Genomic DNA, 22,787 nt, shown 5'->3' with positions numbered 1-22,787 from the left:
TTTTATGTATTTCTATTTTGTGTAAATCTTTCCATGTGAATACATACATCTAATCCTTTTTAATGATTTAATATAATATATGAATGTGTCCTAGGTTTTTTTTAACTACTCTTTTGATGGATATTTAGATATATTCCCCACCCCTACCCCTTTATTCTTTCCCAAAATACTGTATTGCTTCAGTGGGTATGCTTGTGCATGCCTATTCCATATTTCTGTAGGATAAAGTCTTAAGAGGTATTCTGATGTTAAGAAGAAAAATTTGACCTTGTGAAGTTGTTCTCCCTCCTCCCAGAAAAGTTGTGAAGTGGTTCTTTGATGAGACTTAAAAGTATGATCAGTATTCTGCTGGATAGGCAAAGAAGGAGAAGGGTATTGTGAGCAGAGGGCAATATGTACAAGGCAGAGAGGTATGAAGCTACATAGTGTAGTGGTAGGGGAACTGGGTTAACATTGGATTTAAGGTCAGAGTGTAGAGACAAGGCAGATGACTAAATAAAAACACTTGTTTTACACAGTTTGAAAACATGATAAATTTATTTTATAATTTGAAAATATTTTTCTGGTATGATCAGTATGTATCATTAATAAATATTCTCAGTTGAAGCAAAAATAAATTTTATACACATTGAAAAAAATACTCTCATATCCTTATTAAAGTTCTTACATGTATAAAAAGCACTGTGAAAGCAAGTTACCTGTTACGTATAAGTGAGGCAACATAGATCCAAACAGACAAAACATTTTGGGGATATGGGTGGATATATACAGCTAAAGCAAATTCAACATTAGGAACATCAATATTATGTACTCCAGTGCTATACACAGCTTCAATTAAAGGCTTCACTTCAGAGTAGGGCATGTGAAGGGGAAATCCAGAGAACTGGGGAGAAAAGACATTTGTGGTTATTGGTGAAATTTGAAGATTTCACAATATATTTCCCCATATATAGTAATTCTTAATATAGTAAGTCTTTCTGGATCTTGAAGTCATTTATTTAGTTTTATATTCAGGTATATATTAACAATACAGAAAGGGGAGTGGGGCTTAAATGTCCTTTTTGTTTCAGTTACTATTACATTGACTTTGTGTATGGGACATTGTTAGTCACCCTCCACTGTTCTCTTTTTCTGACAGTCCCCCATTTTGCATAGTAACTTTTGTCATTCAGGGGACTTAGGTTAAGTTAATCAGTGCATTTCCCCTCTGGCCACAATAATTGATACAGAAATAGGCATGTGATTAAAATGAGTTTTCATCAAAGTCTCAGGAACCTTCCTAGAATGATGGTCCAAAGATACTCTTTCCTGCTTTGGACAATGTGTGTGCAGGTGTGTCCTGGAACTGTTACAGCCATTTGCTACTATGAGAAAAGCCAGCCTGAGAATGATGTCATCATATGGAGGAAGGCAGAGTGGGAAGACTTGCAGAAAAGTCATACAACCCTGCTGGCTACTCATTTCTGACTTAAGTGAGCCAATAAATTCTCTTGTTGTTCAAGCCTGCTTGAGTTAATTTTTCTGTTACTTGAACTGAAAGCATCTTGGTAGAAAACCTGGCCTTCTGAGTAAATTAAAGGTTGAGTATTAGTGAGTATAATTATTCTTAAATGTCTAATTTTATCTTCATAGTCTAGCGTCTAAGGCTTACTGTCTTGGCCATGAAAACAGCTTTACTATCCAACTATAGCTTGAGAACACATAGCACTACCACCAGGCCATAGAGAGGTTATCTTGTTTATTGATGAGAATCTTTGCAACAAAAATCAATCAGTATAAAACCATATCCTTTTTAAAACCTGATCCAGAATATTTGATTTCACCTTTATGCCCGATTTAGTCTAACGTGATTTAGCAGATGTTTCATTTAATACCTGCAATGTGTTCATAAAAGTACTATTTTTCATCTAGAGGCATTTTGCAATTTAATTATAGGTCAATTATTGAGATTTAAAATTTGTAGTTAAATTCTTTAGTTTATGCTGCTTAAGCTATGTATATCAGCGAGAAATGTAGGTATTTTGAATCTACTGAGTAATTTTCAGTTTGAAATGAGGAAATCCACAGGGTCAGATTAGGAGCCATGCATACTTACTCTGTAGTCTCCTAATTGTTTTAGCAGTTCTGCTCTGTGGTCATCTTCTACGTCTCCTTGGCTTCTTTCTAACAGAGGCAAGAAGTGACGCAGTGTGGAGGTACAGTACCTATTCCAGCGAGTTAGATGGCGTGGTCTCCAGTCCATGATTTTTTCTTTCAGTATTTTTTCAATCCTGTTCATAAAAATTAAAATCTCTTTTTGGGTAACTTGACTTTTCCTTTGTTAAAAAAAAAAAACTCACATTGGTCTGCAGTGGGATTCAGGTAATTAGTAACTATGTTTTTGTCTGTAGAGTTGCCAGTCACCACATACAGTACCTAATATGGGCTATTTTCTGAGGATTAAAAAAAACGCAAGTGGTCCTTGTTCCAAGGATTGAATATTGGGATGGCGAGGGGAATAGACCGGTAAATAGAAAGTGTGATATTCTAAGGGCCACAAGAGATGCTTGAGATGTAACACAGAAGAGGAGATATTGAATGACTATGGAGGATAGTGATATTCAATAAATTTAGCAAAAGACTTATTTTCAGGAATGTTCTATCACTTGATACCTTGATAGTGTATATACAGAGAGGTATGTCAGACTCAGGCATAAGCGGTAGGATTTATGTGAGAGTCTCAAATCTTTGTAGGGCTATTAATGGCCTTTATTGATATTTGTTTTCCCCAGTGAGATTTCTGTTAATGAAGATCACATTTTTTTTTTCTAGGTTGCCTGGAAACTTCCTTTAAGATACCAAACATCACTGCAACTCAATGTTTGATATCCTGCTTTTTAGTTAATATGATAGGTATTGGGTTTATAGAATATACAACTTAAAAGGAATGAAGGAAAATAGCTACCATTTATTGAGCCCTTATTTACTAGGGTACTGTGCTAAATGTTTTTTGTATATATTTAATCTGAATAAAAATCACATGAGGTAGGGATACTGATTTTACTTTGAGGTAGGTTAAGTGACTTGAGTAAGACAAGGGGAGCTGGGATTTTAATTGAAACCTGCTAATTCTAAAGCGCTTGTCATCTTTTAACAAATAACACAGATCTGGGGATCCAGCCAGTTTCACAGTGCTTAGTAGGTATAGAATCCACTTTTATTTTGTCACATTATACATATTCCTTGTCTTGGGTTTCAGGATGGTTTGAACAAGGAAGTATGGCTGAATTTCCAAACACTTCAGTATCGGAGAGACAAAGGATGTGGCTAATTGATAGTAATATTGAAACTATTGGAGGAAATAAAAAGTTTTATTTTGGAGTAATTGGCTTCCAATTAGGTAGGGATCAAAATAAGGCTTTATAGACAAATTGAGAGTCATTTGGTGTTTGCTAATAAAATACCTAAAAGGGGGTCACATTTCATCTTGTGTTATTTGACGTGCCACTCTTTACTCAACTTGATACAGTATAAAGGGTACGTAGACTTTGGAATCAGACCTGACTAGGCTCAGAAGTTGCTTTTAACACTTTAATAGATATGTAGATCTCTTTGAGCCTCAGTGTCTTCATTTGTGAAACTGGAAGAATAAGTTCTTTGCAGGGTTATAAGGATTAAAAGGACATGGGTTCTTACTGGCCTTCTCCATATGTCATATTATTAACTAGCTGAAGTTCTATAATTAAACAAAACAGGCATATTTAAGCTGAAGCTTATGGTATGTCTTCATACCCATAATGACATGGTGTTGAGTTCTACTCTGAGGTGAAGTGTTTAGAGAACTACATATGACAAGTTCACTAGTTAATTGCCCAAGTTATTTCACATTTATTCAAGCCAAAAATCATTTAAAGTTTAGTATGACACTCCAAGTGAAATACATGTGAATATATGGATATTAAGTTACCTGTCTTGTAGTTCAGCTGCAGCTGCTTTATCTGTACGCTGGTAAATGAGCTCCTCTGGCTGTAAAAGAAAATGGTTCACTCTTTTGTTGCTCAGATGTGGCCTCTCTCTTAACCAATACAGTAAGCAAACTCACTGCCCTACCCTCTCTCTGTGGGGCATGACTCCCAGGGGTATAAGCCTCCCTGGCAACGTGGGACAGAAATCCTAGAATAAGCTGGGACTCAGCATCAGGGACTGAGAAAACCTTGACCGAAAGGGGGAAGAGAGAAATGAGACAAAATAAAGTGTCAGTGGCTGAGAGATTTCAGAGTTGAGAGGTTATCCTGGAGGTTATTCTTAGATTTAATAGATATTCCCTTTATAGTTTAAGGTATATTAGAGAGGCTAGAGGGAAGTGCCTGAAAATGGAGAGCTGTGTTTCAGTAGCCATGTTCCTTGAAGATGAATGTATAATGACATAGCTTTTGCCATGTAACTATGGGATTGTGAAAACCTTGTGTCTAATGCCCCTTTTATCTGCTATATTGACAGATGTGTAAAAAAATGCGGATTGAAAATAAATAATAGGGGGAACAAATGTTAAAATAAATTGAGTAGATTGAAATCCTAGTGAACAATGAAAGGGACTGGTAAGGGGTATAGAAAAAAATAGGGGAACAAAGATTAAAATCTATTGAGTAGATGGAAATAGTGGTCAATGAGGGAAGGGTAAGGGGTATGGAATGTGTGTGTTTTTTCTTTTTATTTCTTTTTCTGGAGTGATACAAATGTTCTAAGAAATGATCATGGTGATGAATATACTACTATGTGATGATATTGTGACCCATTAATTATACACTATACACAGAATGTTCGTATGTTAAGAATGTTGACGTTTGTATGTTGTTTTGGTTTGATAATACAAAATAAATTTTAAAAAATGGTTCAGAAATTCTAGAAATCATCTACACTTAGATTTTGAATAGCTGTACATTCTTTTCTTTTTTGGGGGGTGGGTGGGTGCATGGTCTGGGAATCCAACCTGGCTCTCCTGCAGGGAAGGTGAGCGTTCTACCACTGAACCACCCGTGTACCTTGTACATTCTTTAAAAAAATTTTTTTTAACTATAAAATCTCAGACACTGAATAAAATCTAGAGAATAATATAAGGATACCTGTTTACCCGTGACTCACCTTAAGTAAAACATAAAAAATAAAGCATTGTGTAGTGCTTCCTCAATTCTCTTCCCAGTAAGAACCATGATCCGTATTTGTTTTTTCTTTTCATTCAACGAATACTAGGTACTTACTGTGTACCAGACATTATTCCAGGTAATGGGATATAGCTGTAAACAAAATCCCTGTCCTCTTGGTGGTTTTAATAAACATCTTTTATGACTTTAACCAAGAAACATATAATATAAACAATATATTGTATTGTTATGCATGCTTTCTAAACTATGTAATAGTTTTATACTGAGTAGCAGCTTTTTCTTCCTTATTGTATTTAGAGATAATAGCAAATATGTATTTTTAGAGTGCTCACTAAGATTCATGTTGATTTGTATAGCTCAAGTTCATTCAGTTACTACTATAAAATATTCCATTAAGTACCACAGTTGATTTATTCCTTCTCTTGTTCCAATTATTTTGACATTTCCGTGTTCCTATGAAACATCTTATAAATGCCATTGTGTGCATATGTGGGAGAATTTCTTTAGGGCAGTGTTTTCAAATCTTTTTTTTGAAAGTTTTAATCCACAGTAAAAAATAATATGCATTTTATTACAAACCCTGTACACACACACATATATATATATATTAAGTGGAAACGAAAGTTTTAGGAAACAGTGTTTATATTTATTGCTTATTTACTTGGCAGGACCCTCTAAATTATTTTATGAGCTACTAGTAGATCATGTCTTGCATTTTAATTTCCTGTCTCATTTACTGTCAAGAAATCAGTCTAGTGAATTAAGACCAGCATTTTAGAAAACTAAAAATTAAAGTAAAATAGATTATATTTTGTGACCCTTATTTCATGGGACTTTTTTTTTTTTTTGCATGGGCAGGCACAGGCAAGAACTGCCTGCTGAGCCACTCTGGCCTGCCCTGCATGGGACTTTTTATGTCAGAATTTTTTCTTTCACATACATTATGTACTGGTTCATGATGCAGAAAATATTTCTTACTGTGAATTGAACTCGAGTAGTTTGAATAACAAACACTCAAGACTAAATACCTAGGACAAAAATATATCTGGCTACCTGTATAATGATTTCACATTCCTCATTTTTTTTGTCTACATTTGATTGTTAAAAAAAGATTATACCTGAATGCTGGAAAGACCAGGATATGGAAGGCTTCTTGAAAAGAAAGATTTCCAAAGCTTCGGTTTAGTGACATCAAAATTCATCCTTAGAGGAGAATCATATTGTTGGATATTAAACCAAATCTAAAAATGAAAGGACAAAATTGCGTATGTGTTATCAGATGATGTGCATATATGTGTGAGTATGCATGTATATATAGAGAGATCAAGAACGCATACAGGCTTTGCATTTGGTAACAGCATTTTTTGGGCTATATGTAACGCAGGAGATAAAAGATAAGCTTTTAGATGCCATATTTCAATGATTCTAAGATACATGCTTTCCCTTATTTTTGCTTTGAAAAATTGGTATGTATTTTACAATCGGTGCTATCTTCATACAGTCGTCATTGCACATTTTTCACATTTTTTGTATCTGAAATTGGGATGCACTTCATGACAAAATTTCATGAAATAAGGTAGTTTCTGATGATAAATGTAAAATCTATTAGAAGAAGTAAGCCAAGGCCAAACCTTTTTCCAACTAGCCTTTCCTGACCCTATTCTTTTCCAACCTCTTAATTGAGCTAGGTTCCTTTCTCTGTTTCCACAGCACTCAGTAATCCTGGAGACAGCACTTGCTTCCTTGAGGCAGTCTGGCATATTGGTTCTGGAGCCATGCCACCTGAATTTGAATTCTGGCTCCAATATTTACTAACTCTGTGATCTTGGACAATTTATTTAACTTCTGTACATCCAGTTTCCTTACCTATAGAAGTGAGATAATAATATTACCTACCTCGTGAGGTTGTTGAGTGGTTTAAATGAATTACTTCATGTATACCTCTTAGAATAATGTCTGATGCAGAGTAGATTCTCAGTTATTAGCTGTGCTGTTATTATTATTTATCATTGTTTATAATTGCCTGTCTATTCATCTTTCTCAATAGACCATTAGACTATTGTCTTGAGAACATTTGCCATGTGTCTTCTTCACCTTTGTGTCTTTAGTACCTAACATAGTGGATAAATTGAATGACCATGTGAATGAATGCTAAATTCATTTGTTCAGCATACTTTTTAAGTACCTACTGTGTCCAGAGTAAGTTCTAATCACTATTTCATCATAGTAAGTGAAATAGGTGTTCCTAAATTCATGAAATATCTAATGGGAATATACAGCAAACACAGAAGTAAATGCATAGAATATCAGATGATGTCCATGATGTCATAGATTGCATTGTTGGCCCCAATTCTTCATCTCTGCCTTTATGCATACTCTTTGCAATGTTACTTTGCAGTTCCTCCCACTAAAGGGGCAGAGTATATTTCCCCACCCCTTGACTTTAGACTAAAAGAATGAGGAAAAAAACGTCAGGGTGTGACTTCTTAGTCTAAACCTTAAGAGGCTTTGTGTTTTCCTGCTTGCCCTCTTCTTCCTCTGTCATTTCCATTGTCCTTTAGCATGAGCCCCAGAATGAACACACATGAAGAGATCTGTCCCAGCACACCACTGTTCTATGGGAGAAGCAGAGCTGTTTCAGGCAGTATGGCTTGAAGCAGAACTGCCCAGCCTAGAAGAGCTGATCCTTCCCAGCTAACCCACAGAGCAAATGTTTGAAGCTATTTAGTTTTGTGGTAGGTTTTTACACATATTTATTATGACATTAGTTAACTAATACAGGTGCTATGGAGAAAACTAAGATGGGAGAGGGGTGCAATTTTAGGGTGGGCGGGAAAGTTTTCATTAGAAAGGTGACATATAAACAAATGCATATAGTGAGAGAGAAATGTATGAAGATATTTGATGGGGAGAGGGTCTTCTATGTGGCCAAAACAGCAAATGCAATGTGCTTGATGTGTTTGAGAAAAGCAAGGAATTTAATGGTTTTAGAGGAGTGAGCAAGTTAGAGAGTATGTAAGTGATTAGATCAGTGGAGGATGTGGGGTGTCAGATCATGCAAGGCCATTTGAGCCATTTTAAAGATTAAGGCCTTTGCTCTTGAGTGAGCTAGTAAGCCATCAGAGTGTTTTGCTCTTGTGGAGTGACATAATTTGACTTCCATTTTAACAGAAATATTCTTTGCTATTTTGAGACCAGGCAGAAGGGGACAGGGGCAAGTAGCGAAGCCTCCCAGGTAGGATATTATATGGTATAATCCAGATGAGAGCCAAAGTGGCTTGGACCAAAATGGTAGCAGTAAAAGTGGTGAACTGTGGTCAGATTCTGGTTATAGTGAGAGGATAGAGCTAACAGGATTTGCTCCCAAGATTGGATGTGGGAGAATAAGAGAAAGGGGAGAATCAAAGATGACTCCAAGGATTTTGGTCAGAGTAACTAAACTGATAGAGTTGCCATTTATTGAGATGGGAAAGACTGCAAAAGGAAATCAGAGTTCAAGTATGGGTATGTTAAGTTTAAGGTCTACCTAATATTGACACGAAGATGAGTAGGTAGTTGGATATTTGAGCCTGAAGTTTTGGGGAGCTAGCTTAGCTAGAGATATATATTTGGGACTCAGTATATAGATAGTGGTCCTAGGGAAGAAGTATAGTTAGAAAAGATCTTTGATGAACCTTGAGGATTGCTAATGTTTAGAATTTGTAGAATTAGGAAAAAGCAAAGGACACAGAGAAAGTACAGATAATGAAGTAGGATGCCTTGGTGATTTGGAATCCAAATCAAGAGATAGTTTTAAGAAGGCAAGGTCCTTAAGAACTACAGTTCAGCTGTAGTGTAAGTAAAGTACAGAAAAGTAGTGTGAAATAGCACTTAGAAAAAAGGTGGAGGTCAGATTACATAGGGCTTTGAAATCCAAGGGGAGAAGTTTGTTCTTAAATCTGTATGCAGTGAAGTGCTCCTAGTATTGTTTGAGCCAAAAAACGATGAAAACTGAACATTAAGAAACTTAATCATGCAGGAATATATCAAATAAAGAAATGAATTGGAACAGATTAGTTAGTTGGCTATTTATAGTAAGGTAGGGATGAAATAATAATGGCATGTTGGTTGGGAAACAGAAGAGGTAGAATCTATATAAGATCTGTAAATATGATTTGAAAGTTGGAGGAAGTAAGGGAGAGGGAAAATCAAAGAATTTCTGGGGTTTGAATTTGGGTAACTGACTGATGGTTTGAAACTGTTATGTACCTTAAAAAAACCATGCTCTTTTAATCCTAATCCAATCTGTAGAGGTAGACCTACTGTTTGGGAGAGACCTTTTGATGAGATTATTGCCATGGAGATGTGGTTCCACCCATTGAAGATTAAGTAGTTTACTGGAGTCCTTACAAGAGCCTACACAGAGAGCAGAGAGATGAAACCAGACACAGAGATTTGAGATATGAGAGAGCTGTTTGAAACCAGAAGCCTGGAGAGAAGATCAGCAGACGTCACCATATCCCTTCCAATGTGACAGAGAAATCCTGAGCTTGACTAGCCTTTCTTAGAGTGAAGGTATTCTCTTGTTAGTACCTTAATTTGGACAGTTTCACAGCCTTAGAATTGAACTCGTAACTAAATAAATCTCTTTTATAAAAGCCAATACATTTCTGGTATACCGCATTCTGGCAGCTTTATCAAACCAAAACACATTCAAGAAATAGGAAACCAAGAGGAAGAGCTCATTTTTGAAGGTAAAGGCAAGATGATTTATGTTTTGGATATGCTAAGTTTGAGATTCTAATAAGACACCTGGGTGTCTAATAAACAGTTGCAAATTCAGGACTTTAACGAAGACATTGATGACAGAATTATAACTTTTCTGCTGCAATAAACTAGACAGAGCCAAACAAAATAATAATAGGTGTGGTCTTAGAAGAAATTAAAACATAGAATCTTTAGGAACATCTCCTTTCAAGGGTAGGAAGAAGGACAGTGAAAGAAACAGAAGTTATTGTATAGAAATGAAAACAGAAGAGTTCTTCATCAGTAAATCAATGAGGGTGAAAGTTATTATTTTTTTAAATTTTTATGAAGAAGAGGGGTATCAGAGTGTCTTGCTCCATAGAAAAGGAGAGTAAAGAATGAGAGCAGACCATTGGATTTATCTATCTATTAGCAAGACAATGGTATTTCTCAAAATTTAATTTCTGTAGGGTGATCAGGGAAGAGGAGCTCAGGAAGAATATAGGACCTGAGTGTGCTGAGAAAGTGGAAGTAGCAGGTTTAACCAGTATTTGAAGAAACCGAGATAATGGTAGTTTAGGGAGTAATCAGGCTAGGAAAAGCATATTTTAGAATTGCTGGACTCCTGAGCACATCAGTAAGTACAGGAGAGAGCAAAAATAAAGCGGAAGTTAGAACAATTGGTGGAGCCAATTCTTTGAGTAGGATTGGTAACATGACCACAGGTGGAAAGGGGTGAGACTTGGAAAAGAAGTGAAGGTAAGAAAAGGTTGATGATCCAAAGAGGTTGCATGGTGGACTAGAGAGCAGTGGAGATTACAGCGTGCCAGGCCAGCAAAGTAAGGGTAAGGTCCCCTGAGAGTAATTAAGGCAGCTTTAGAACAGTTCTGTTGGGGGATGAGTAACATGTATATTACATGTCCATAAATGTATATGTATCATGAAATTTTATGCATGTGCATTTTAGCACATGTAAAAAGTAAGTAGAATTACATACCAAACCATATACTATAATAATACTTTCATTTATAATTACCCAAATGGTTACTTTACCAGCAGTCTTTATTTCTTTATGCTGCTTTGAGCCACCGTCTAATGTCCTTTCCTTTCAGTCTGAAGAACTCCCTTTAGCATTATTTGTAGGGTAGGTCTCTTGGTAATGAACTCCCTAAGTTTTATCTATCTGCGAATGTCTTATTTTCCCTCCCATTTTTTTTTTTTTAAACATGGGCAGGCACCAGGAATCGAACCCAGGTCCTCTGGCATGGCAGGCAAGCATTCTTGCCTGCTAAGCCACCGTGGCCTGCCCTTCTCTCTCATTTTTGAAGGAAAGTCTTGCTGGATATAAAATTCTTGGTTGGCAGTTGATTTCTTTCAGTACTTTAAGTATTTCAATCCACTGCCTTCTTGTCCCCATGGTTTCTGGTGAGAAATTGGCACTCATTCTAATTGGGACTCCCTTGTATATAACACATTGTTTTCTTTTGGTGATTTCAGAACTCCCCTGTTCTTTGTAATGTGATCGATATATGACAGGGTGTATTTTGTGTGTGTTTGTCTCGTTTGGTGTTTTCTGGGCTTCCCTCTGTGCATAGTCGCATCTTTTGCCAAGCTTGGGGATTTTCTGTCATTTCTCTCCTTCTTCTGAGACTCCCATAATGAATAAATTGTGTGCTTCATGTGTCCAAGAGGTATCTTAGACTATTTTTGCTTTTAATATTTCCTTTTTCTTTCTAACCCTCAGCCAGACTCATTTCAAGTGTCTTATCTTCAAGTTCACTGACTTTCTTTTGCCTTTGCTAGCTCCAACGCAGTTGTGGCCTTCAACTCCATTAATTCTGTTTACAATTTCTGTGTCTTTCCTAAGACTCATATCGTTCATCCATTTTTTCCTGATATCCTTTATTTCTTTCTCTGTATTATCCTTCATGTCCTTGAGAATTTGTAAGATTTTTTTCTTTTTTTTGGCATGGGCAGACACCAGGAATAGAACCTGGGTCTCTGGCGTGGCAGGCGAGAACTAAGATCATTTTTTTTAAGGCCTTGTTTGGTATGTTCACATTTTGATCATCTTTGATGGTGTTTTCTGATATTTTTCCTCTTCTTTGGATGGGCCATCATTTCCTATTTTTATGTTTGTCTTTATGCTTTTGTTGCATACTGTGCATTATAATATTTAAAAATGTTAACGTTAGGATTTATTTCCTGAAATCTCTGTTTCTTGATTTTGTATCCAACTTGTGATAAGACCAAGCCTTTCCTGTGCTTCAGCTCTTCTATCAGGAAGGTCTGCCTGAGGTGAATTGTACTACGCAGGCTTTTCCCTGTCTTTCTGTGCCTGTGTTGTGTCCTGGGGGTTTACTTGTTAGCTGTTTTGGAGATCACAGGACACATAATTTCTTCTCCTGGGTGTTTTAAGACATCAGGCCTTTGCCCAGGTTGTCAACCTCTGTAGGTTTTTACACTTTCATTTTCTCAAGCTGCTTTTGCCTGGAGGGCAAATTCTGCGAGAGGAGCATGCTGGAGAAAACTTTCACAAGTCAGTCTTTCCCGGCCATATCAGGGCCAGAGACTCAGGAAAGAGGTGCAGACTGGCTCCAAAGTGCCCCTGGGAGAGGATCAAGAAGGGCACCAAGAGCTTCTGTGAGAGGTCCCCAATACTGAGCTCTCTGGGCCTGCCCAGCAAATGCAGCCTTTGAAGTAACTATCCCCCACAGTTCTTAGGGGCTGCAGCATCTCCAAGTCTCCACCCCTGCTGCTGTAGCCCCTGTCCATGTCAGGTTGAAACAATGCTTGCCCTCAGACCCAGGGCCCCAGGCATCTGAGGTCACTATTCAGAAGCCTGATCAGTCTAGAGAAAAGAATGGAGTTCATCTGGATAGGACTAAGGTAAATCAGAATACAGGGTAAAAGACAATATGGTTCATATTTTAAAACTTCAACTTCTCTATGAGATCAAAGGGGGAGGTGTTTATTTGATGCAAAATTTATGTTTTGGGTAGCACATTATCTAATTTAACTTGTATAGTCAGTTTATTTGAATACCATAGTTACATAGACTCTTGAAGAGGGCATGAGATATTGTTATTTGTACAGGTTAGTGTGATGCCCCATTATATCCCAGAGTGTTTTGGACATAGAATAAAAAAATATTTGCAAAAGTCCCCACTGGGGAGAAAGGAGGAAATATTAAACTTCTCCTTCTGGGGAATTCTGATATTCTTGCAAGCAGTGAGGACAACCAATTCAATAGGCACAACCCTCACTCTTATTCCTGCAAAGGAAAAGCTAAGCCTAATTATAATTATGCCTAAGTGTCACCCCCAGAGAACCTCTTTCTTTGCTCAGATGTGGCCTCTCTCTCTTTAAGCCAGCTTGGCAGGTAAACTCACGGTCCTGCATTCTGTGTGGGATAAGACTTCCAGGGGTGTAAAGCTTCCTGGCAATGTAGGACAGGACCCCTGGGGTAAGCCAGAACGTGGCATCACGGGATTAAGAAAGACTTCTTGAGCAAAAGGGGGAAGAGAAATTAGCCAAAATAAAGTTTCAGTGGCTGAGAGATTTCAAATAGAGTTGAGAGGTTATCCTGATGGTTATTCTTATGTATTTTAGAGATATTCTTTTTTAGTTTATGTTGTATTGGAGTGGCTAGAGGGAAGTACCTGAAATTGTTAAACTGTGTTCCACTAGCCTTGATTTTTTTTTTTGTATGCTGTATGGCAGGGTCACTGTTCTAGTTTGCTAGCTGCCGGAATGCAATATACCAGAAATAGAATGGCTTTTAAAAAGGGGAATTTAATAAGTTGCTAGTTTATAGTTCTAGGGCTGAGAAAATGTCTCAATTAAAACAAGTCCACAGAAATGTCCAATCAAAGGCATCCATCCACGGAAAGATACCTTGGTTCAAGAAGGCCAATGAAGTTCAGGGTTTCTCTCTCAAATGAGAAGGCACATGGTGAACATGGTCAGGGTTTCTCTCTCATCTGGAAAGGCAAATGGCAAAAACGGTGTCATCTGCTAGCTTTCTCTCCTGTCTTCCTTTCATGAAGCTCCCCAGGAGGCGCTGTCCTTCTCCATTTCCAAAGGTTGCTGGCTGGTAGACTCTGCTTCTCGTGGCTGTGCCATTCTGCTCTGCTCTCTCTGAATCGTTCATTCTCCAAAATGTTTCCTCTTTTATTCCTATAAAACTTATCAAGACCCACCCAAATGGGTGGAGACATGTCGTCACCTAATCCAGTTTAACAACCACTCTTGATTAAATCACATCTCCAGGGAGATAATCTGATTACAGTTTCAAACATACAGTATTGAATAGGGATTATTCTGCCTTTATGAAATGGAATTTTGATTAAAACATGGCTTTTTGTATTTGCAAAGTCCCCTTCAGGGGATGGTAAGAAAGGGGGTAAATTCAACTTCCCCAAGTTGAATTCTTGGTATTCTCACAAGCAGTGTGAACAACCAAAGCTATAGGCTGAGCCCCCAATCTTGGGGTTTGTACATATGAAACTTAACCCCACAAAGGATAGGTCAAGCCTACTTAAAATTAGGCCTAAGAGTCACCCCCAGGAGAACCTCTTTTGTTGCTCACATGTGGCCTCTCTCTCCAGCCAACACAACAAACAAACTCATCACCCTCCCCCTGTCTATGTGGGACATGACTTCCAGGGGTGTGGACATTCCTGGTAACGTGGGATAGAAATCCTAGAATGAGCTGACACTCAGCGTCAAGAGACTGAGAAAACCTTCTCGACCAAAAAGGGGAAGAGTGAAATGAGACAAAATAAGTGTCAATGGCTAAGAGATTCCAAACAGAGTCGAGAGGTTACCCTGGAGGTAATTCTTATGCATTAAATAGATATTACCTTGTTAGTCAAGATGTAGTGGAGAGGTTGGAGGGAAGTGCCTGAAAATGTGGAGCTGTGTTCCAGTAGCCATGTTTCTTGAAGATGATTGTATAATGATATAGCTTTCACAGTATGTTTGTATGACTCTTTGTGTCTGATGCTCCTTTTATCTACCTTATCAACAGACAAGTAAAACATATGGAATAAAGATGAATAATTTCATCTTTATTTAACAAATGTTAAATTTAGAGTGAAATGCTGGTGATTGGTGAGGGGGAGGGGAGGGGGTATGGTATATATGAATTTTTTTCTATTTTTCTTTTTATTTCTTTTTCTGAATAGCTGCAAATGTTCCAAGAAATGATCATGATGATGAATATGCAACTATGTGATGATATTGTGAATTATTGATTATATGTAGAACGGAATGATAAAAAATTACGAATGTTTGCATTTGTTTGGTGTTTTTTGGTATTTAAAAAATTTTTTTTTAAAAAAACAAAAAAACATGGCTTTTCTAGGGGACATACATCCTTTCAAACCAGTACAGCCACATTTCATTATTTTCCCATGTGAGTATCCTGTTATTGCAGCACCACTTGCTGAATATTTGTTAGTTTGTTTTGCTTTGTTTGTTTGTTTGTTTTTTGGGAAGTACATGGACCAGGAATTGAACCCTGGTCTTTTGCATGGCAGGCAAGAATTCTACCACTGAACTACCCTTGCACCCCCAGTAATCTTGATTCTTGAAGATGATTATATAGCTATATAGCTTTTACAATGTGACTGTGTGATTATCAAAACCTTGTGTCTCGGAATTTCCCAAAAGATGGCTGACTAGAGTAGCTCGAGATTAGCGCTGCTCCATGGAGAAGTTAGAGAAGGGGCAGGAGGGTGACTGAGGTGGCAGTTCGGGAGTGTGGCTGACCTGGGAGAGTCTTCTGCGCCACATGTGGCAGCCCTGGTTGCAGAGGCCGAGGAACTGAGAGGAAGAAAGCTGGAGCTTGGTGCGGAGGTGCGGAGCCACAGGAGTGCATGGATGGGAACGTGGGACTAGGAAGGGTGGTAGTTAGGTTCAGGTGTCACCTTGGTCAGGTGAAGGTGCCTAGTTCTGTTGCTGTGGCCATGAGCCAATGGCAGGTGAATCTCATCTGTTGCTGATTACATCTGCAGTCAGCTAGGAGGTGTGCCTGCTGCAATGAATGATTGATTTAATTGGCTGGAAGCTTAAATGAGAGAGCTCAACATAGCATAGCTCAAGCAGTTCAGCATACCTCATCTCAGCACTCGCAGCTCAGCCCAGGCTTTTGGAGATGCAGAAAGGAATCACCCCAGGGAAAGTTGTTGGAACCCAGAGGCCTGGAGAGAAGGCCAGCAGAGATCACTCTGTGCCTTCCCATGTAAGAACGAACCTCAGTGGAAAGTTAGCTGCCTTTCCTCTGAAGAACTACATGTTTTTAATGAAATAAATCTGCTTTTATTAAAAGCCAGTCCATCCCTGGTGCATTGCATTCTGGCACTTTTGGTAGACTACAACAGTAAGTAGGCCAGGCTGTGTTCCTTGTGCACACTAATTTCACCAGGACAGCCCCATGACTGGTGATTCACCCTACACCCCATGCACCTGAACCCTGTCAACAGGTCCCATTCCTCACACTCCAGGTGCCCCCACACTACCACCCCCCAGTGTATGTATCTGCCCCCCACCCCCACCCCAAGTGCAACCCAACACACCTCTCCTGCACCCCTCCTAAGCACTACCTCCCCCTCCCTGTCCCTGCAGGCTATTGCCAGAGCATAAACATTGCAGACACTGAACTCCATACCTAGGCTATCCCTGACCCCCACCTATAGTGTTGCACAGCCTCACCCCACCTTCCCTGAGCTCAGTGCATCCGTTTACAGCACTCTCATGCCCATGCATGTGCACAAGCCCCCAATCATGTCATTCAGCTTTGGGAACTGCACTTTACAGCAGTCCTAGAACTGTGCATGCACACAGCCCTCAACCTCACTTGCCAGCTCTGAGAAAGTGCTGACCTGCACAGCCGGGTCACATCTGCCCCCAATCCACAAAAGCATAATGCCAATCTGCTGCCACAGCTCTACACATGTGCACAAAGGGCCCTGTGCCTTAGACCAGCGCACACCAGGGTTACACCCCCCAGAGCGGTGCACCCACACAGCTACATCCTCCTTCGTCATTCAACCCTGGGAACCACACTTTACAGCAGTCCTAGAGCCATGCATGTGCATAACCCTCAGCCACACCTCCCAGCTCTGAGAAGTGCTGATCTGTACAGCTGGGTCACATCTGCCCCCAATCCATGAAGGCATAACAATGACCTGCTGCCACAGCTCTACCCGTGCGCACAAAGGGTCCCATGCCTTAGACCAGCTCACACCAGGATTACGCCCCCCAGACCAGTGGACCCAAATAGTTACATCCTCCTTGGCTGCTGGGCACCCATGTTCACAAACATCAGTGTAACATCCCCAACCTGTGCTCATACCTGCCCTGAAGCAAAACACCATATTGAATCCTCCACTCCGTGCCCTGCTCTCTGCTGTATAGCCATCCCACAAACACAAGGCCTTAGAGTAGCACACACCAGGATTACACCTTAGACTACTGGAAGAAATCAATTCTCAAAGTGAATCAATCAAGATATTTACATGCGATGAAGACAGCAGAAGATCACTAAGCATATCACAATACAGACAGATATAGCCCTGCCTAATGACCAAATTAAAACACCAGAGGAGACACAGACGTTCGAACAACTAATCAAAGATGTTCATACAACTCTACTTAATAAAATAAGTGGGATGGCAACTGACATAAAGGAGACCAAGAAGACAGTAGAAGAGCATAAAGAGGAATTTGAAAGAACACATAGAAAAATAGCAGATATCAAAGAGTTTAAAGACTCAGCTGAATAAATAAAAAACATTCTAGAGCCACACAACACCAGATTTGAAGACATAGAAGAAAGAATAAGTGATATAGAGGGCAGCATAATTGACTTTGAAGACTCAAAACAGCAAATGGCAAAAAAAAAAATGGAAAAATGGAATGGGAACTAAGGGATATGATAGACAAAACTAAGCGCACTAAGTTTCATTGGTGTCCCACAAGGAGAAAAGAGGAGTAAGGGGCTAGGAAGAGTAATTGAGGACATAATGGGGGAAAACTTCCCAACCCTTATAAAGTACATAAATATGCAAGTCAACGAAGCCCAGCAAACTCCGAACAGAATAAATCCAAATAGGCTTTTTCCAAGGCACATACTAATCAGTCTGTCAAATGCTGAAGACAAGCAGAAAATCCTGAAAGTGGCAAGAGAAAAACAATCTACTACATACAAGGGACATCAAATAAGACTGAGTTTAGACTACTCAACTAGCACCCTGGAAGTGAGAAGGCAGTTATGATATATTCAAGATCCTGAAAGAGAGACTTCCAGGCAAGAATTCTGTACCCAGCCAAACTGTCCTTAAAATTGAGGGAGAGATTTAAGTTTTCACAGACAAAGAAGTCCTGAAAGAAATTGTCAACAAGAGACTGGCCCTACAAGAAATACTAGAAGGAGTTCTGCCAGCTGGAAAAAAAAAAAAAAAAAAAAGATAGGAGAGGGAGGTCTGGAGGAGGGCACAGAATTGAAGAGTAAAGATTTAAAAATTCTTTAAATTAAGGGTAATTTAAAGAATACAACGAGAAAGAGGGAAAAGAATATATAGATCTAACAAATAAAAAAAGAAAAGACGGTGGAATCAAGAAATGCCTTGTAAGTAATAACTTTGAATGTTAATGGACTAAATTTACCAATTAAAAGATACAGATCAGCAGAATGGATTAAGAAACATAATCCAGCTATATGCTGCTTACAAAAGACTCATCTTAGACTCAAGGATACAAATAGATTGAAAGTGAAAGGATGGAAGATTTTCCATGCAAGTTGTAACCAAAAGAAAGCAGGAGTAGCTATAGTAATATCAGACAAAATAGACTTTAAATGTAAAGACATCGTAAGAGACAGAGAAGGACACTACATACTAATTAAAGGGTCATTGTAATTCTTGACTAATTAAAGGGTCAGTTCACCAAGAAGATATAACAATCATAAATGTTTATGCTCCCAATCAAGGAGTTCCAAAGTACATGAGACGACATTAGCTAAACTAAAGGGAGTGATGGGGTTACAACAATAATAGTAGGAGACTTCAATACACCACTCTCCTCTATAGATAGGACAACCAAATGGAAGATCAACAAGGAAATAGAGAAGTTAAATAACTTGATAAATGAATTAGACCTAACAGACATATATAGGTCATTGCATCCTAAAGCACAAGGTTATACATTATTCTCTAGTGCTTATGAAACATTCTCCAGGATAGATCATATACTGGGGCACAAAACAGGTCTTTATAAGTTTAAAAATATTTAAATTATTCAAAGCTTTTTCTCTGATCACAATGGAATGAAGCTGGATCTCAATAACCACCCAAGAATGAGAACATTCACAAATATATGGAGATTAAATAACACACTCTTAAACAACCAGTGGGTCAAATAAGAAATTGCTAGAGAAATCAGTAGCTATCTGGAGATGAGTGAAAATGAGAATACAACTTATTAGAACTAATGGGATGCGGCAAAGGCTGTGCTGAGAGGGAAATTTATTGCCTTAAATGCCTATATTAAAAAACAAGAAAGAGCAAAAATCGGGGACTTAACAGCAAAACTGGAGGAACTTGAGAAAGAACAGCAAACTAACCCCAAAGCAAATAGAAGAAGAGAAATAACAAAGATTAAAGCAGAGATGAATGGGAGAACAAAAGAACAATAGAAAAATCAATCAAAAGTTGGTTCTTTGAGAAAATCAGTAAAATTGATAGGCTCCTAGCAAGACTAACAAAGAAAAAAAGAGAGAGTTGCAAATAAAATCAGAAATGAGAAGGGGTGCATTACCACAGAACCTGAAGAAATTAAAAAAAAAATCATAAGAGGATACTGTGAACAACTATATGCCTACAAACTTGACAACTTAGATGAAATGGATAAATTCCTGGAGACACAAAAAGAGCTGCACTAACTCAGGAAGAAATAGAAAAACTGAACAAACCAATCACAAATAAAAGAGATTCAATCAGTCATCAAAAGTCTTCCTACAATGAAAAGCCCACGGCCAGATGTCTTCACAGGGGAATTTTATCAAACATTCCAGAAAGAACTAACACAAATCCTGCTCAAACCTTTCCAAAAATTGAGGAAAAAGGAACTCTACCTCATTTTATGAAGCTAATATCATTTTAATACCAAAACCGGGTAAAGATGCTATAAGTAAGAAAACTAGAGGCCAATCTCCCTAATGAGCATAGATGCAAACATTCTCAATAAAGTATTAGCAAATCAAATCCAACAGCACATTAAAAGAATTATACACCATGACCAAGTGGGGTTTATACCAGGAATATAAGGATAGTTCAACACAAGAAAATCAATTAACGTAATACAGCACATTGATAAATCAAAAGGGAAAAATCACATGATCATCTTAATTGATGCTGAAAAAGCATTCAATAAAATTCAGCATCCTTTTCTGCTAAAAACACTGCAAAAGATAGGAATCAAAGGTAACTACCTCAGTATGATAAAGGGAATATATGAAAAACCTATAGCTAGCATCATACTTAATGGAGAGAGAATGAAAACCTTCTCCCTAAGGTCAGGTACAAGACAAGGATTTCCACTGTCACCACTATTATTCAACATTGTGCTAGAAGTTCTAGCTAGAGCAATCAGGCAGGACAAAGAAATAAAAGGCATCCAAATTGGAAAGGAAGAAGTAAAACTTTCATTATTTGCAAATGATATGATACCATACTTGGAAGATCCTGAGAAATCTACAGCAAAGTTACTTGTGCTAATAAACAAATTAAGCAAGGTAGTGGGATATAAAATTAACGTGCAAAAATCAGTGTCATTTCTACACAAAAGCAATGACCTAGTTGAGGAGTCAGTTAAGGAAAAATTCCATTCAAAATAGCAACTAAAAGAATCAAATACTTAGGAATGAACTGAACTAGGGACGTAAAGGACTTGTACACAGAAAACTACACAACACTGCTAAAAGAAATCAAAGGAGATCTAAACACATGAAAAGACATTTCCTGCTCATGGATAGGAAGGCTAAATATAGTTAAGATGTCAATTCCCCCCAAATTGATGTACAGATTCGGCACAGTACCAATCAACATTCCAAAACCTACTTTGAAGATTTGGAAAAGCTAACTACCAAATTCATCTGGAAGGGAAAGAGACCCTGAATAGCTGAAAGCATCCTAAAAAAGAAGAACGAAGTGGGAGGATTAACACTCCCTGACTTTAAAACCTATTATGAAGCCACAGTGGTCAAAACAGCATGGTACTGGCACAAAGACAGAAGCACTGACCAATAGAATTGAATCGAGAGTGCAGAAATAGAGCACCAAATCTATGGTCAACTGATTTTTGATAAGGCCCCCAAATCCCCTGAACTGGGACAAAATAGTCTTTTCAATAATTGGGCATGGAAGAACTGGATATCAATAGCCAAGAGAATGAAAGAGGACCCCTATCTTACACCCTACACAGAAATTAACTCAAAGTGGATCAAATACCTAAATATAAGAACTAGCACCATAAAGTTTCTAGAAGAAAATGTAGGGAAACATCTTCAAGACTTAGTAATAGGAGGCAGTTTCCTAAACTTTACAGCCAAAGCAGAAGCAACAAAGGAAAAAAAAATAGATAAATGGGACTCCTCAAAATCAAATGCTTCTGTGCTTCAAATGACTTTGTCAAAAAGGTGAAGAGGCAGCCAAATCAAGGGAGAAAGTATTTGGAAATCATGTATCAGACAAAGATTTGATTTTCTGTGTATATAAAGAAATCAAACAACTCAACAACAAAAGCACAGACAATCCAATTATAAAATGGGCTAATAATGAATAGGCATTTTTGTGAAGAGCAAATACAGATGGCTCAAAAGCAAATAACGAGATGCTTATTTTTATTGGTTATAAGGGAAATGCAGATCAAGACTACAATGAGATACCACCTCACACCTATAAGAATGCTGCTATTAAACAAAAAGTAAACTATAAATGTTGGAGAGGATGTGGAAAAAGTGGGACACTTATGCACTGCTTGTGGGGGACTGTACAATCGTGCAGCCACTATGGAAGACTGTTTGGCAGTTGTTAGGAAACTAAATATTAAGTTGCCCTATGACCCAGCAATAGCACTACTTGGTATATACCCAGAAGAGCTGAAAGCAATGACACAAACAGTCATTTGCACACTGATGTTCATAGCAACATTATTCACAATTTCTGAAAGATAGAAACAAACCAAATGCCCATCAGCAGACAAATGGATGAACAAAACGTGATATATACAAACGTTGGAATATTATGCAGCGGTAAGACAAAATGACATTTTGAAGCACATGACAAGATGGATGAGCCTTGAGGACATAATGCTGAGCGAAATTAGCCAGACACAAAAGGACAGATATTGTATGATTCCACTTTTATGACCAGCATAATGGTATAATCAGAGACTTATAATATAGAATACAGGGGACTGAGAGATACATAGAAGCTAAAGATGGATGAACTGTTAGCTAGTGAGGTTGAACTCCAATGTAAGGGAATAGTCTGGAGTGGTGATTATTATTTCTGGATTTTGAGAGGCTGTTTTATACATATTACCTGATATTTAGAGATAAGAACAAAGCCGAACAGGTTGGGGTTCAAGTAAATCAGAACATAGGGGTAAGGAAGACAGTGTCTGTATTTTAGAACCACACATACTCTTTGAGACCAATGGAAGAAAGTTTTATTTGATCTGGAACTGAAATTTTCTGTAGTGCATAATCTAATTCAGCCTATTTATATAGCTCATTTGAACAACTGAAACACAGGAAGAACAAAATAAGAACAAGGTCCTTTAATCCTGTATAGATTATTGTAATGCCTGGAAACATCCTAGAGTATATTAAGCAGATAATCAAAAAGAATTGGC

The 22,787-nt window shown here is 38.1% G+C and overlaps 1 protein-coding gene across 5 annotated transcripts in view; it reads right to left on the bottom strand.

The window, feature by feature from the left end:
• Positions 1–519: 519 nt before the first annotated feature.
• CC2D2A (coiled-coil and C2 domain containing 2A) overlaps positions 520–22,787 on the bottom strand; it is a 268,775-nt gene continuing 246,507 nt past the window's right edge. For 4 of the 5 annotated variants that reach the window (XM_077136434.1, XM_077136433.1, XM_077136435.1 and 1 more), the window contains 4 exons: positions 6,260–6,382; positions 3,947–4,005; positions 2,096–2,270; positions 520–883 (listed from right to left, as the gene is read on the bottom strand). In XM_077136434.1, the coding sequence (XP_076992549.1) occupies positions 695–883; positions 2,096–2,270; positions 3,947–4,005; positions 6,260–6,382 (546 nt within the window). In that variant the 3' untranslated portion in view covers positions 520–694. Of the gene's footprint in view, positions 884–2,095; positions 2,271–3,946; positions 4,006–6,259; positions 6,383–7,037; positions 7,253–22,787 lie in introns of those variants that run through there. The other variant, XR_013165772.1, reaches the window with a different exon arrangement.

Source organism: Tamandua tetradactyla, chromosome 19, assembly GCF_023851605.1.
Source record: "Tamandua tetradactyla isolate mTamTet1 chromosome 19, mTamTet1.pri, whole genome shotgun sequence".
NCBI classification, from domain to species: Eukaryota; Metazoa; Chordata; class Mammalia; order Pilosa; family Myrmecophagidae; genus Tamandua; species Tamandua tetradactyla.
This window is presented reverse-complemented; position numbering and strand designations above follow the sequence as displayed.